Genomic DNA, 17,302 nt, shown 5'->3' on the forward strand with positions numbered 1-17,302 from the left:
GTTGATTTAACTTTTTTTATTTTTGTTATACTGTATAAAAAGTTAAGATAACTTTTTTTAAGGCAGCTGGTTTGCTACATTATTTAAGTAATGTGGAATGGGGAAAACTTGAGTTAGCATAAATTAAAACATCAAGTTATTACAACTTGAAAAAGGGGAAGTTGATTTATGTGTAAGGTAGCCCAGGGGGGAATCACTACACACTGATGGTGAGCGTCAGAAACTGATGGACACACCCATTATGCAAATAGATTGTGACAGAAGCCAATGGAAAAGAAGCTGTTAATGATAACAGACTAAACTCAGTTATTATAAGTTGGTTTAACTCAAAGATCTCAGTTTGAATGTATATGTGCTCACAAACTAACTCAAAATAGTTGAGTATTGTTTAGAAATGTCCAATTTTATGTAAAACAGACTTAAATTAATTGAGTTCAAACAACGTCTGGGTTTACAGTGCCACACTGTTTGGTTTATTTTATTTTGCGCCCAAAACACTCCCATGATTAACTAGAAAAGTGCATTTCCTGAAGGAAACACAGGATGGTTGCACAGCTAAAATAGCTCCCACTGTTCACTACGGTCATTGCTATGATTTTTCTAGGTGGTTGCTATGGTGTCTGTGGTAGTTGCTATGGTGTTGCTTGGTAGTTGCTAAGGTGTTGCTATGGTATCCATAGTGGTTGCTATGGTGTTGCTAAGCAGTTGCTAGGTGGTTGCTAAGGTGTTGCTAGGTGGTTGCTAAGGCATTGCTATGGTGTCTGTGGTAGTTGCTATGGTGTTGCTTGGTAGTTGCTAAGGTGTTGCTATGGTATCCATAGTGGTTGCTATGGTGTTGCTAAGCAGTTGCTAGGTGGTTGCTAAGGTGTTGCTAGGTGGTTGCTAAGGTGTTGCTAGGTGGTTGCTAGGGTGTTGCTATGATGTCTGTGGTGGTTGCTACGCAACGTGCAAACACATCGCTCAGATATGGACGCTAGGTTGCTCTGGGTGTGCGGGGTGTCCAAACTTTTGACCGATAGCTGGTTTATCCAATAGCTCCTCCATACACTCACGGTACTGGAGCGCTGGCTGGTGTGCCGGGGTGTCCAAACTTTTGATCAGTATCTGCTCCACACAGCAGCTCCTCCGTACACTCACAGTACTGAAGGAGCAGGGGAGAGAGAGGGTTCACAGAGCTGCTGCAGTTAGAACTCTGGGCCCCCCATTCATTCCTATGGGGAAACTTCGTACGACAATTGTACGAAAACCGTACGTCGTATCGTTTCGTGATGTTATTCGTGATAACACATGACCTCGAATGTTCTATTGTTTTTAAACAACAGTTTCTTTTGTTACAAAATGAATAAAGAAAATAAATTAAAGAACTTTAAAGAAATTAGAATGAATATGCTTTAATATGGACTGTGCCTTCCCACAAAAAGTACTTCCACAAAAACTGTAAAAGAACTGAAATTAACTACAAAACGGTGTATGGTTCATACAGACTAACACCACGAAAGTTTGCTTGAAATCTAAATTGTGCATAAGTGAAGATGGTAACGTTAGGAGCGTGAAATAGCGCTAATACTCTCCTCTCCTGCTCCCTGGAGTCGTCTTCAGGTGAAAGCTGCACATTTTTTGAGCGTTTGAATATCTTTTGAAGATGGGCCAAACGGAGCAGAGTTTATTGCTGCCTTTTACACTAGAATAACTGAAATTTTAGGATTGCAGAGCTCCTTGTTAGCATTTTAACAAGGAACTGCAATTCTAGGGATCCCATAGTCCAGCACAGAGCTGCTGTAGTTCTTTACTCATGAAGATGATCTTTTTGGCTCTCTGGATCAGCTAATTAGAGAAATATCAGTTACTCGTCAATCACATATTTTAGCTGAAATTGAATTCGAACAGAATGGATTTGAGGTATGAAGCCACCCAGCACTGGGCTGTGGAGAAGTGGAGCCGTGTTCTCTGGAGTGATGAAGCTTCATCCAGTACCTTTGGGATGAGCTGGAGTGACAGAATGAATCATTTCAGCATCCATACCTGACCTTCCTCATGCTCTCACTCTCGGGGCTGAATGCAATCAAACCCTTCTCACAGCAGCACACAAATACAATTCTCCAGAGGTGTTGGGGCTGTTATTGCACTGTAATTGGAATGCCCCTGATTTCAGAGTACTATATACACTGATATAATCACTGTTATATAGATGTATATACGTGTATTACTGCCTGGTTAAGAAGTGTTCATTGGCTTCTAATAAATACTTTAAATATATATATATATATATATGTTATTTTTGTTTTTAAATATATTGGTTATTTTTGTTTTTGAAGCACGTACATCACACAGAAACGTATTAAAAATAACACAACCTTCCAGACTCGCTCCAGTGACTGGATTACCGAGAGCTTTAACTGAACTGGGAAAATCTGCTATTAGCTACAGAGAAGCTCAGTCATCTGGGAGGGACTCAGAGTAGAGCCGCTGCTTCTCCACATCCAGAGGAGCCAGTTGAGGTGGCTTGGGCATCTGATTAGGATGCCTCCTGGACGCCTCCCTGGTGAGGTGTTCCGGGCACGTCCCACCGGGAGGAGGCCCAGGGGAAGACCCAAGACACGCTGGAGGGACTATGTCTCTCGGCTGGCCTGGGAACGCCTTGGAATTCCCCCAGACGAGCTGCCCAAGTGGTTAGGGAGAGGGAAGTCTGGGTTTCCCTGCTTACGCTGCTGCCCCCGCCACCCGACCCCGGATAAGCGGAGGAAAACGGGTGGATAGATGGAGTATGTAAGTTTCTTTATTTTTCATTTTTAATTTAATTTAATTTTTTAACATTTTTATTTTTAATGTTGGTTTGTTTTAGCTGTTTTTTCTGTTTTTTATTACTTATTTATATTTTACTCTTTTATGTGTTTAGTTTTTATTTATTCATCTGTAGTCATTTTTATTAGCTCTATTACCTTTTTTTTACCTATGATTTTGTGATTCCTACTCTTAAATTATTTTTTTTTACCTTATTTGTTTTATATTTTAATATTTTTTAAATTATTATCTTAAAATTATTACCTTATTAAAATGCTTTTTTATTAAAAAACATTTTTTTATGTTTTTTTTTATTACTTATTTTATTCTATCTACTTTTTTGTTGTTGTTGTTTCTGTCAGTCCCTTTCCTATGTAATTGCTCGGCTGCATTGTAAATGAGGGGCACCCTCAATGTACTCCGAGTTTAAATAAAGGTTGATATATATATATATATATATATATATATATATATATATATATATATATATATATATATGACAACAATGCAAACAAAGAGACAAATCTAAGCTTTAATTTAAGTTTAATTTAAGTCTCCATCACTGGTGGAGAGATACACTTGTGTCCTCTTCCAGGTGTGTTTGTCACTGTTCCAGATGTTTTAAAGTTTTTGATGAAGCTCTGACTGTCGATAAGGGCATCTGCAGATGAGTAGCCATTGCCTTATTTATAAAAGTTGACACACTTTATATGAATAGTGTGTTCTCTTGTCTTTTCCATCTTTAAGAGTGAGTAAGAGAAATAGGCCTCTGTGTAATGCCAGGGAAACAGGAAGTGATGCATTGATTCACTTTATAAACTACAGTAGAAATGACATAAATGGTTCAAATACATGTGTTTCCAAGAAACTGTTAAGGGTGCCAATAATTGTGGAGCAGTTTCATTTTATGATTTTTTTTTTCTTATTCAGGATATTTATTTATTTTTATTCACTTGAGTTGAGGGATTCTTTTTTCTATTTATTTCAGAGTGGAATTATGCTTTTGCAATAAGAATACATTTATTTTAAGGCTTTTAACACATTTTAACTAAAGGTACCAATAATTATGGAGGATGCTGTAAACTTAATACATGTCATGTTTAGTACAGAATGCAGACACGTGCAGATACTGATAAAAGATTGTTTATTATAAAATAAACAGATGTAAAACGTAGTCGGTACAGAAAAATAGGTAAACACCAATAACAGGAGCAATGAAGACAAAACCATACCATAAACGAGAGACAGTCCAGAGTTCATACACGAGAGGTCCAATATCAGAGGTAATCCAAGAGGCAGTAGTGAAAACACAGTCCAGGTAATACACAGGTAATCCAATATCAGAGGCAAAGGCAATAATCGGCGTCGAGAAAAACAAACGGAAAAAAACTGAGACAAGAGATATAGAACGCTTTGTAATGAGGAGAACCTACAATACACGGCGTGGGTGTTTGTGTTGTGCTCTTTTATAGTGCCAGTAATCAGTATTCAGGACTTCCTGGAGGAAGCAGGTGAGGTGTCACGTGATCAGGTGTGTGCGTGATGTCAGCGGGTGGTGCATTCTGGGTAGTGTAGTTGTTGACCTGAGAACCTCCGTTAGAGCTGGGTGTGGAAGGGACAGAGGAGCTAACAGCACCAGACGTGACAATACCTCCCCCCGAGGGAGTCGGAACGGAGACGGAACGGGGACGACCACGACGATGTCCACCCGATGGGCAGGGAGTACCAGCGGGAGGACCAGGCGTAGCCACCGAGGTGCCGGACAGGCGGGGGTTGCGAGACTGGGAACCCCGACGCACCGGAGCCGAAGAAGAGAGTGAGCGCTTAGGACGCCCACGGGGTCTAGGAGCAGGTTTACCAGGGTGACGGGCATGAAATTCGGCCAGTAGAGAAGGATCCAGCACATCACCGGCGGCAACCCAGCAACGCTCCTCAGGGCCGTAACCCTCCCAGTCTATGAGGTACTGGAGCACACCGCCACGCCTGCGTGAATCCAGCACCTCTCGAACCGCATAGGTAGACGAATCCTCCCCCTCCACTGCGGCGGGCGGCACGTCATCAGGAACACCCTCGGCAAGCGGACCTGGGACAAGAGGCTTGAGCAGAGAAACATGGAACGAGTTATGTACTCTGTACTGAGCAGGCAAATCAATCGTATAAGTCACCTCGTTAACCTGAGACAAAACTTTAAATGGGCCAATATACCTAGGCAGCAGTTTCCTACAGGACCCCTCAAACCTCAATCCTGGGTCGACAACCACACCCTGTCTCCGGGTTGGTATTGGGGGGTGGTACCTCGGTGTCTGTCAGACTGCTCCTTATACTTGCGTAAAACCTCCGAAATTTGTTGATGCGTCTCCTCCCACACCTGCTCACTCCGCTTCATCCAGTCGTCGACAGCAGGTATCTCAGTAGACGACGCTGTCCACGGAGCCAACGGAGGCTGGTAACCCAGAATGCACTGAAAAGGAGTGAGACCAGATGTGGAGTTGATAAGAGAGTTCTGGGCTATTTCAGCCCAAATAAGATACGGCGACCAATCAGAAGGATGTTTAAAACAGTATAACCTTAGAAATTTCCCTAATTCCTGATTGACCCTTTCACATTGCCCGTTGCTAGTGGGATGAAACCCAGAAGTGAGACTAACGTGGACACCTAAGTGTTCAAAGAAGGATTTCCAAACTCTGGAAGTAAATTGAGGACCTCTATCTGACAGAATGTCCTCCGGGACCCCAAAATGTCTGAAAATGTGTGTATAAATAGCTTGAGCTGTTTGAAGAGCATTAGGTAGTGCAGGAAAAGAGATAAATTTAACTCCCCTAGAAAATCTGTCTATGACTATGACTGTGAGTAACCTTAAGATTCGGGTAAATCTGTAACAAAATCTACAGCAATGTGCGACCATGGTCGTTCAGGAACAGGCAGAGGACATAGTTTACCAGCTGGAAGGGTTTTGGGTGTTTTGCATTGTGCACAGACGGAACATGAAACTACGAAAGATTGTATGTCAGCTCGCATGGTTTCCCACCAATAGCGAGCTGAGATCAGTTGTAGCGTACGTGTAACACAGAGGTGACCAGAAGTAAGGGCAACATGTGCCCAGCCAATGAGTTGCATGCGCGGCATGTGTCGTCTGGGGAACTGAAAACTCGGGATAGAGCATCAGCCTCAGTATTATGGTTACCTGGACGAAACGAGATAGAAAAATTGAAGCGAGAGAAAAACAATGACCAACGAGCTTGACGGGGGTTTAGGCGTTTAGCAGTACGGAGATATTCCAAGTTCTTGTGATCAGTTAGAATGGATGTGCAGCCCCTTCCAGCCAGTGACGCAACTCCTCTAGACCAAGTTTGACAGCCAACAGCTCTCTATCCCCTATCCCATAGTTACGCTCTGCTGGTGACATTTTTCGTGAGAAAAAGGCTATGGGATGTAGGTTAAGCGGTGAACCGCTGCGTTGGGAGAGAACTGCTCCTACGCCAGTATTGGAAGCGTCAACCTTGACTACAAATGGTAGTTCAGGTTTAGGGTGCATGAGAACGGGGGCAGAGACGAAAGCGGTTTTTAACTTCTGGAACGCTTGGTCGGCTTCAGGGGACCACTTAAGAACCTTGGTAGCATTCTTAGTGAGCACAGTGAGAGGGGCAGCTATACTGCTGAAGTTACGTATGAAGCGTCTGTAAAAATTGGCAAACCCTAAGAAATGTTGGAGGTCTTTGATGGATTGGGGAACTGGCCAACTAGTTACGGCGTCTACCTTCGAGTCATCCATGAGAACTCCCTGGGAGCTGATGACATAGCCGAGAAATGCGACTCTCTGAAGGTGGAACTCGCATTTCTCGGCTTTAGCATAGAGATCGTTCTCCAGAAGTTTTTGGAGAACTGAGCGAACGTGTTGCACGTGGGATTCAAGGTCGGATGAATAAATTAATATGTCATCAATAAAAAGGGTGACATATTTGCCAATCATGTCTCGGAAAATGTCGTTCATAAACGACTGAAATACTGCGGGGGCGTTAGCGAGACCATAACTCATTACTAAATATTCGTAGTGGCCATTAGTAGTAGTAAACGCAGTTTTCCACTCATCCCCCTCCCTAATGCGGATTAAATTATACGCACTACGTAGATCGAGCTTGGTGAAATAGGTGGCATTACGCAGCTGCTCAAGAGTGCAAGGAATGAGGGGCAATGGGTACGCAAACTTCTTAGTAATCGCATTTAAACCTCGTTAATCAATACAGGGTCTCAGTCCCCCGTCCTTTTTCTTAACAAAGAAAAAACCTGAACCGACTGGCGACTTTGACGGGCGAATGAAACCCTGAGCTAAAGATTCGGGATCGTAATCATTTATAGCCTTTTCCTCATCGAGAGTGAGGGGGTAAACTCTAGCTTTGGGTAGAGTGGCACCCTCCACTAGGTCGATGGCACAGTCACAAGAGCGATGAGGAGGTAATTTAGTAGCGTTCTCTTTGCTAAACACTTCTAAAAAATCTGAATACTCAGCGGGAATCACAGGGGAATCAGAAACTTCATGGCTCTCCACAGAAGTGGACTGAATGATAAGACTATCCAAAGCCAAACAGTTCTTATGACAGTGAGAAGACCAAACCGTGATATCCCCATCGCGCCAGGAGACAGTGGGATCGTGGGTTTTCAGCCATGGCATGCCCAGGATCACAGGATGCTCGGTGCTGGGAAGCACGAAAAGTGGCAGGTCCTTAAAATGAAGAGCGCTGGCTTGTAGGGTGATGGGTAGCGTCTGCAGAGTAACTGGCTTGGAGTGAACCGTCTTCCCGTCCACAGCATGAATGGATAAAGGACGCAGAAGTTCTCGGGTGGGTACGCCATGCTCCTTAACCAGGTCCAGACTGATGAAGTTCCCTTCCGACCCGGAATCTACAAGCGCTGAGACAGAGAGCATACCATCAGGCAACATGGAGTGCTCTTTCACAGGTCGGGTCAGGAGACCACACTCAGCCTTGAAATAGCCAGCCTCCCCGCAATAAAGGCACAAACGAAGCCGGATCCGGCGCTGACGCTCCTCTGGAGTTAGCTGGGTTTTCTGGATGTCCATGGGCTCTGGGGCAGACAGCACAGCTTTCTCTGGTGTGGGGGTGCGGGGCAGAGTCACAGGAGTGTGTTGAGTGCGGGAGCTGGTCTTGGGGCGGCGCGAGAGAAGTTGGTCCAATCAAATAGAGAGTGAGATGAGCTGATCCAAGGTAAGCGAATCATCTCTGCTAACTCCCCCTGTATGTCAGGGTTGAGTCTGCATCTGAACACGTTAAGCAGAGCTGAGTTATTCCATCCACTACCAGCTGCAAGAGTGCGGAACTCCAAAGCGTAGGAAGCCTCCGGCTTCTGACCTTGCTTAAGAGCCAGCAAAAGTTCTCCATTAGACTGTCCATAGCGAGAATGATCGAAAACTGAGCGAAAAATAGTCAAAAATTCAGTGTAACTAGCCCCAGAAACTTCATCCCAAATAGCTGTTGCCCACTCGAGTGCCTTACCAGAAAGTCGGGAGATAATAAAACTGATCTTGGCATTATCGGTTGTGGGCGGTGAATTACTGAAAAACACAGAGCATTGCAAAAGGAAACCGCTGCATTTTTCTGGATCCCCATCAAAAATCTCCGGTTTAGACACAGAAAAACCAGGCACAGAGGATTTAGTGTTGGGCATAATGGGGGCAGCTAACGGGCTAGGGCTAGGCTCAGTTAAGCCTCTGAGGTGAGCTAGCAGCTCAGAAAGTTGTTGCTGCTGTGTAGCTTGTTGGCGGGCTAGCTCAGAAACAGCTTGGGTCACACCAGCGAGCGTTTGCTGGTGCTGACCGAGTAGCCTCCCCTGGTTGGCTAAACCAGATCTAATAGCCTCAGTATCTGTTATCTGATCTTGAACGGCCGCATATTCTGTCATGATTAGCACAGAATGCAGACACGTGCAGATACTGATAAAAGTTTGTTTATTATAAAATAAACAGATGTAAAACGCAGTCGGTACAGAAAAATGGGTAATAACCAATAACAGGAGCAATGTAGACAAAACCATACCATAAACGAGAAACAGTCCAGAGTTCATACACGAGATATCCAGTATCAGAGGTAATCCAAGAGGCAGTAGAGATACACAGTCCAGGTAATACACAGGTAATCCAATATCAGAGGTAATCCAAGAGGCAGTAGTGAAAACACAGTCCAGGTAATACACAGGTAATCCAATATCAGAGGCAAAGGCAATAATCGGCGTCGAGAAAAACAAAGGCAAGGTCATACACGAGATAAACTGAGACAAGAGATATAGAAACGCTTTGTAAAGAGGAGAACCTACAATACGCGGCGTGGGTGTTTGTGTGGAGTGCTCTTTTATAGTGCCAGTAATTAGTATTTGGGACTTCCTGGAGGAAGCAGGTGAGGTGTCACGTGATCAGGTGAGTGCGTGATGTCAGCGGGTGGTGCATTCTGGGTAGTGTAGTTGTTGACCTGAGAACCTCCGTTAGAGCTGGGTGTGGAAGGGACAGAGGAGCTAACAGCACCAGACGTGACAATACGGGATAATTGTAATCAGATTCAGCATCATAACTGTAAAGTGCAGAACTTGCTCAGCCTGGCAGGACAGGATGAAGATCTTTTTTTATTTCTCACTTTTGGCAGGCACTTCACACCACAGCTGCCTAACTCTTACTCTCTCTCTCCCTCACCTTTCCTCTCTCTCTCTCTCTCTGCTTTAAGTGTAATGTGTATTCTCTCAGATATCTCAGAGCTGGCAGTGTCTTTGCTGAACTGGAGATCTCTCTTAGTTCTTTATCATTAAATTCTCTGAAGCTGAGCGAGAGCAGAGTGACTGGTAGAGTTTAAATCAGCGTCCGGCAGCACAGACGAGCTGAGAGCTCCAGGTTGATGGAGTGGACGGCGGTGGTGGATGGTTGGTTTTTTTAGTAATTAGAGGGGAAGGCATGACGGCGAGGGTAGATGGACATGAACCTGTAATTTCTAACCTCTCTGACCGGCAGGAGGAACGTGCTGTAGAGTACAGTTAGGAGTGAAAAGCACTGGGCAATATGACTGTATACTACAGTTATTATGAAAATTGCATGATCAAGAGCTTTTCTTTCATTTTTTTGGGGGCCATTGATACTAATCACTAAGATCTAAACAATGATGTGGATTGTTTTTCAAAACATCTAAACAATTTAATCAGCAATGCAAATCTGTATCCAGGATTTTCTGTAGTGATGGTCCATCCCTCACTTCTGGTCATGGTGAACATAATGCTTGTGTTGTGTACAGTAGTAAAGTTGTAGTAAAGTGGTATTAGTGAATATAGTAACTCTGTATTGTAGTAGAGAAGTGGGCGGAGCTTCTTCTGTTCATGGTGAACATAAGGCTTGTGTTGTGTACAGTAGTAAAGTTGTAGTAAAGTGGTATTAGTGAATATAGTAACTCTGTATTGTAGTAGAGAAGTGGGCGGAGCTTCTTCTGTTCATGGTGAACATAAGGCTTGTGTTGTGTACAGTAGTAAAGTTGTAGTAAAGTGGTATTAGTGAATATAGTAACTCTGTATTGTAGTAGAGAAGTGGGCGGAGCTTCTTCTGGTCATGGTAAACATAAGGCTTGTGTTGTGTACAGTAGTAAAGTTGTAGTAAAGTGGTATTAGTGAATATAGTAACTCTGTATTGTAGTAGAGAAGTGGGCGGGGCTTCTTCTGTTCATGGTGAAAATAAGGCTTGTGTTGTGTACAGTAGTAAAGTTGTAGTAAAGTGGTATTAGTGAATATAGTAACTCTGTATTGTAGTAGAGAAGTGGGCGGAGCTTCTGGTCATGGTGAACATAAGGCTTGTGTTGTGTACAGTAGTAAAGTTGTAGTAAAGTGGTATTAGTGAATATAGTAACTCTGTATTGTAGTAGAGAAGTGGGCGGAGCTTCTTCTGGTCATGGTGAACATAAGGCTTGTGTTGTGTACAGTAGTAAAGTTGTAGTAAAGTGGTATTAGTGAATATAGTAACTCTGTATTGTAGAGAAGTGGGCGGAGCTTCTGGACACTCTTGGGAAAGTTCACCACTGTTCCACGTTTTTGCCATTTGTGGATGACGGCTCTCACTGTGGTTTGCTGTAGTGCCAAAACTTTAGAAATGGCTTTTTAACCTTTTCCGGCTGATAGATCTGAATGACTTTCTTTCTCATTTGTTCCTGAATTTCTTCGGATCTCGGCATGATGTTGAGCTTTTGAGTATCTTCTGGTTTACTTCTCTTTATTGGCAGGTTCTATTTAAGTGATGTCTTGATTGAGAACAGGTGTGGCAATAATCAGGCCTGTGTGTGGCTGGAAAAATTAAACTCAGGTTTGATAAACCACAGTTACATTGTGTTTTAACTGGTGAGGCAAACACAGGGCCACAGGTTTAGACTGTTTTTTTCTCCCTTAATGAATAAAACCTTCATAACCTTTATTTAAAACTGCATTTTGTGTTTTTTTGTGTTATCTTTGACTAAAATTTAAATTTCTATGTTCTTCTATGGATTATGAAGGGGGAAAACACTTTTTAACACCACTTTATACAATAACAAATAATCCATGGGACATAGTGATCATAGCACATGTGTAAGCCGCAGAATAATTGTCAGAAGTTTAACTGTAATAGCTTGGAAACATTTTCTATTACAATATGTTTTAATATTAAATTATTATTATTAAACAGACTGTGTCAAAATAAAAGTCACTAATATAAACAAATCAGTAACACTTAAAATTGCAGCTCATGTTTGTGTTTTAACTCACATCTGCTGATCTGACACAAAACTACATGTGCAGTGGGATATTTGACTGCAGAATCCAACTGTAGAACAGATTATAAGGATTAGAGCACTTTTGAGAGTATTTGGGGCTCAGGTGGAGTGATGAACATTTTATCCAGCATCCTGACTGGGGATGCACTGAATTTTCAGCACCTGAAATTATTTGGCTCAGATGTTTAGATGATTAGGTGGAAAGAAAATAATAAAATGAAGCAAAAAAAAAAAAAGATTTTAACACTCATGCTGTGAAGAAAACTACATGCAATCTAGTTAAAAAACACTGTCTAACCCTCTGTTCTAGACATCAAAGCTCAGGTTCAGAGTAAGAAATTAACGTTAATTTACCCTGTCTAACCACTGCAGTATCAGTGAATAATCCAGCTCAGAATACCTGCTCAAATGTCCAGTGAACTTAAATCCAGTGCAGGTGTATTAAACAGCTTGTGAGCAGCTCATAAACCACTTAAATTATAACAGATCATCTGTGAGTGTGCGAGAGGGGCGGAGTCAGCCGCAGATCAGAGCTAATGAAACAATTCATAGTGGAGTTCATAGTCTACTCAATGTAAAGTTTTAAGATCCTTATATCAGTACTTTAATATGTAATAGTTACCCTTCCCTAGAGTGTAGAGACAGTTACTCCAACAAAAGCATTTCCTCACATATCCTTATGCATCTCACTGTACAGCACTGCCTCTCTGGCCTAATCACCCACTCATTCTAGTTCACACACAAACAGGAAAATGATCAGTTATTTTAAAGATGTAGTTTTGGAGACTGTATTTAATGGAGCTTTTTGTGGATTATAAATCTTTATGTGAGCTCAGTGAACTTTGCTTCATTAGAAGCAGTTAAGAGTTGTATCTGAGACAAGCTGAAGACTCTGGCACTGTCAGAGATGCAGGTTCAGGAAGATAACACACACACACGAGATAAAACATCTGAGATATAATAAAACTCAACTCTCACCAGTTTAACAGCACTTTATACAACTTCAGTCCTGAAGAATGGAGAGAGAGAGAGAGAGAGAGAGAGAAAGAAAGAGAGAGATTTTGACATCCAAAACTCTTTCCCAAAAAGGAAAGGCATTTTCATACCTGTAGTTGGTTTCTATCGTCTGGATCAGTTGATGAGTTTGTTTATTTGGAGTGTTTTCTCCCTCTGTTTGGTTTGGTTTCACACAGGCATAAAACCTAAATGCACCAAAATGCGCACCAATAAACCACGTGAGCACATTGTCTCCTCTGATTGGTCAGAGCAGTCTGACGCGGGAGCAAGAAAGTAAATATAGCGAGAAGATTCTGTGTTTCAGTGTGTATATGTGTGCAGTGTGAATCTGCTTTAATACTAACGCTTATTACCACAGCTATGAACAAACACTGTCTCTGTTCCATGCACGTGTGGTCTGTGCTGCATTTACTACTCATAGCCATACAACTCTGTGAACTGTTGCAAACACGTAGTAACCACTGTTTTTAATAGGACGTGCAGTGCAGGCACAGCTGCTAGCAGTGAATGCAGCACTTGCAGCATTTAGTGTGAAAGCGCTTAGCATGGAGCAGCAGAGACAGCGATTGTTTATAGCTGTGGTAATTAGCATTATCTATCTAATATATTAGATTAAACCGGATTGAGACCGGGTCACATTTTCACCATAAGCAAACCGCTCCAGAGTTTGTTTGTGACCGGACCGAGATCACCTCTACTAGCTGGTCACGATCCGGTTCATTTGATCCAAACCCGAGTGTGATTACTGTTTTTACACCTGCTCAATCAAACCGCACTAAAAGTACAAACCAACCCAAGTCAGTTTTAACCAGACCAAAAAAGTGTTTGTGTGAAAACACCCTAAAACATCACATTTATCTCCTTACTGTCCTTACTGTATACGAAGCAGAGACACGTCCTCAGCAAATGCTCCTCTGCCTAGTGAGAGGAGGGGGACTGCAGACTTCTGAACCACAGTAAAACTGATTTTTGAAGTTGAGGGAAGCAATAAGGGAGGTGTGAAATTTTGAGCCACCATAAGGGGGCTTGTATAATTCTAAACCTAATGAAGATAATGGCTTTTTTTTTAAGAACCTTAGAAAACTTGAATTTACAGATTCTTTATTAAATTAGAAGCTAAAGGCATGCTGCATGAACAGGATTCAAACCATCAATTTTCTACTTTTTTTATCGGGCCTTTAATTTGAGTATCTGTGATACTCGTGATGTGCCAATGATTGCTAAAACCTGTGATTCTATCATTCCTATTGGTTAAAATCAAGGCTGGCTTGGTCTGGATGGATCAGTGATCAGCTCTTGGAGATTAGGAATATTGCACAGTTCCGTCAGGTGCTTTCCCAGTTTAAGATAAAATCACCTGTGATTGTAGATTTAAAGATACAGTATTTAGCTAATATCTCAGGAGTATTAACAGTGATGTAAGAGAGGGCTGAAGAGGGTCTGTACACCCCTATCACATTAACATTTCTCCTACTATTACTCATTACTGTCAGAACTAAAAGGTTAAAGCGGTTTTTAACAGCGATAACACTGATAAGTGTAGTTAAACGTGATTTAACATTAACTGCTCCACCACCACTAATCTCTGTCACATCTGTACAGCCAGTAATTATTTAAAGCCACTTCAGAATCACTTATATGGAGCATAATAGAGAGCATGCGAGAGAGATAGAGTGTGTGTGAGAGAAAGAGAGAGAGAGGAATGCATGCTCGGGAGAAAGAGAATGTGTGTGTGTGTGTGTGTTTTTATGTCTGTAATAAGTGTATTGTTTTTCTGCTGTAATGATTTTTATACTTCAGATCAGTATGTATGTATAATTAAACACACGTGGCGTGGGTTTGAATAGTATATAAAGATGTTTTGTGCTTTAAATTGATGAGATATGAATTTGTTTGTTTGTGTGTTTGATTTGCAGGATATATGAGAGAGTGATAGACCCTCCTCAGATGGACTTGACTGCAGGCAGTGGGGTTTGGCTCGGGCAGCACAGTCACAGGCATGGCCTCTTTAAGGTAAAACCTCACAATAGCTGAATCTTTACACACTGAGAGACTAATGCTGACAACCCTGATGAATCCAACATATAACTCACTTACATTTGGGGGTGGGGTTGTTGGGGGGGCTTTTATAATAGCTATACAATAGCTTTGTTGCTTTGCCTCTGTAACTTTTTCTACTTGTTTAATCTTAAACATGTTTTATCTCCAGTTTCTCAGACGGAACAGCAACAGCTGATAGAATCGCATGGGCAAGGCGATTGCATCTTGCGATTTGATTCGATTATGATTTAGAGGCTGCGATGTGACTATAAAATGATTATCGTGCATCTTGATGCATCTTTTTCTTCAATACAGGATTTCTTTTTCCTCACTGTGTCACTTAAAATCCTTTAATTTTCCCAAAAATCAGCAGTGCTCCTTAATCTGGTGGGCCTTATGTATGAATTCTACCAGTCAGGTATTAAGGAGCAGTAAAGCCACTAGAAGTACAGCGCTAGCGGTTAGCCGCTAATGCTAAGGTTGTTGCGCCCAGACTTAGTGGAAATCTGGAAATCTAAGCTTACTTTAAATAAATGGAAGCACTTTATCACCCAAATAAACAGTATTCAGGAGAGAATTCGGTGTAGATTAACATTTAGCGCTCATTTGAGTTTTTTCGTTTACTTAGCTTAGCTTTACTTAACTTAGATACGCCTCCATCATTACCCAGCGACGAGACCTGCTGAATTAGAAGAAAAAAATGGCAACACCCATGTTCCTTACTAGTGTGCATAATGCGCCTTATAATCCGGTAAAGTGGTAGAAGTGGCATCCATCTGGGATGGACCAGCACACAGTGTAAGTGTGCTTTGTTTTCAGACAGATCAGTATTCCAGATCTTTCTAGTAAGAAATGGATGCTGTGTGATCTGAGAAAAAACAAAATCATCCTCCAGACTTGTATCAGCAAGTAGAAGTCCAGAAGGCAGGTCCTGTTATGATATGGGGATAGATCCTAGAACACTTCATCACTTGGTGTCCTCAGTGCCAGCTGTGCACTCAACAAAGTGCTAAATGCTTCATAATCCCAGCACTTTTTGGAAGCCGGATTTTATGGTGTTGAATTTTTCAAACTTTTTAAATGTATCCCAGAATTAGGATACATAATCATATTAATTTTATAATATAATTTAAAAGTTCACAACATTTTGATGCTGTTCTCTCTCCAAAACATCAGTTTTTCCACTTTTCTTTAAGATCAAACTCTAAACTGACATAAAAGTGCATAATGCATGTGAAGTATAATGACTAAATTATTATATGTTGAGTTTTATAACAGTGAGTCTAGTACCGCTGAAAGAGCTGTTGAGAGCAGCATTCATACATTCATAAAGCCGAAAATGAGCAGGTTATTGACTGCACGATCTGTATTAATCCCATTCAGAAGGTAAAAGGCCAATTGTAAGCTTCAACCTCGCGTCTGAAACGATGATGAAAAGAACAGAACAACTGCATTCAGAAACCAGAACTGCTCAATACTTTTGAGTCTCGTACATCCAGTTCAGACCTGAAAAGATGAATTTCTGCTAATTATCCTAAATGACAGTAATTCAGCTCGTTCCTTACCTTCTGCTCTTGAGTGTGACCAAAGTGTTCTGCACCTGCTCACGGGTTCTCTCTGTTTTATCCAGGCTTGAATTTACAGATTCTTTAATAAATGGGAAATTTGATCATATTTTGAGATGAGATGAGTGGAGATGTTAGAGGCGGGGGTGGAGTGAAATTGTTGTTCATGGAACGAAAATATGCAGACTTGTTTACAGTGGTTGTGAATGAAACAAAACATTGGAATGACTACAGTATAAAAAAAGCTAAAAACAAAAATGCCTTAATTTGTTTATTTATTTTCAAAACATTAAGTCCTTAATTACAATATGTTCAAAAAAACATAAAAATATCTAATTTAACACAAAAAAAACCTTAACATCTAGTGTTAGGTGTGAGTATGGTGTGATTGTAGACATTTTAAATGTATTATTACTATAACTGAGGCCTGCAGTTTTTTAAATGTTGTTCTGGGTTATTTTGTGACCTCCTGGATGAGTCGTCCATGCCCTTTTGGAATAATGTCAGTCAGTCGATCACTCCTGCAAAGGTTCACCAGTGTTCCATGTTTTCTCCATTAGTGTATAATAGCTCTCACTGTGGGCCGCTGGTCCATCAGATCATTTGGGGTCTTTCAGGGTTTTAAAACATGTGAATCATGAGGTTTTTATCCTAAAAAAACAGGATTTTTGTTCAGACTCCACATGAAACTCAAAGACTGGTGTCGGGCCACTGGTGGGATTGGAGAGTAAATAAAATGGTTATATTTGTGACGCCTATTTCCATTTACCTCCACTGTAAAGAAATCTTAGTTCTGCTGGAATTCTGCTCTAAGTATGTTATACTGGAGTACTGTTGTATTTGGTTGTTTGTACAGGAGGATTGGAGAGAAATGAAAAGAGTATTTTGTAGATGTTTTAGCTCAGGTCACTGTCAGTCTCTTCTTATTTATTATGTGTCTTTCTCCCATTCTCTCAGTGTTTACCCTCTTCTTCTCTTACGCTTATCCTCCCTCTCTCTCTGTGTGAGTTTTGTTCGGCTTTTTGTCGTAAACATAAGAATACTTTTTTCTTTCCTCCTTTCATGTATTCTTCTCTCCTCAGTCACCTTTCAGCTTTATCTGGTTTATCAGTGGTC

At 41.5% G+C, this 17,302-nt stretch overlaps 1 protein-coding gene across 1 annotated transcript in view; it reads left to right on the forward strand.

Moving 5' to 3' along the window:
• LOC103038855 (protein kinase C-binding protein NELL1) overlaps window positions 1–17,302 on the forward strand; it is a gene marked incomplete at its 5' end in the record, with an annotated part of 349,348 nt that overhangs the window by 50,278 nt on the left and 281,768 nt on the right. The window contains one exon of the mRNA XM_049473634.1: window positions 14,498–14,594. Within this exon, the coding sequence (XP_049329591.1) occupies window positions 14,498–14,594 (97 nt within the window). The remainder of the gene's footprint in view (window positions 1–14,497; window positions 14,595–17,302) is intronic.

This window comes from Astyanax mexicanus, unplaced genomic scaffold, assembly GCF_023375975.1.
Source record: "Astyanax mexicanus isolate ESR-SI-001 unplaced genomic scaffold, AstMex3_surface scaffold_41, whole genome shotgun sequence".
Classification (NCBI taxonomy): domain Eukaryota; kingdom Metazoa; phylum Chordata; class Actinopteri; order Characiformes; family Acestrorhamphidae; genus Astyanax; species Astyanax mexicanus.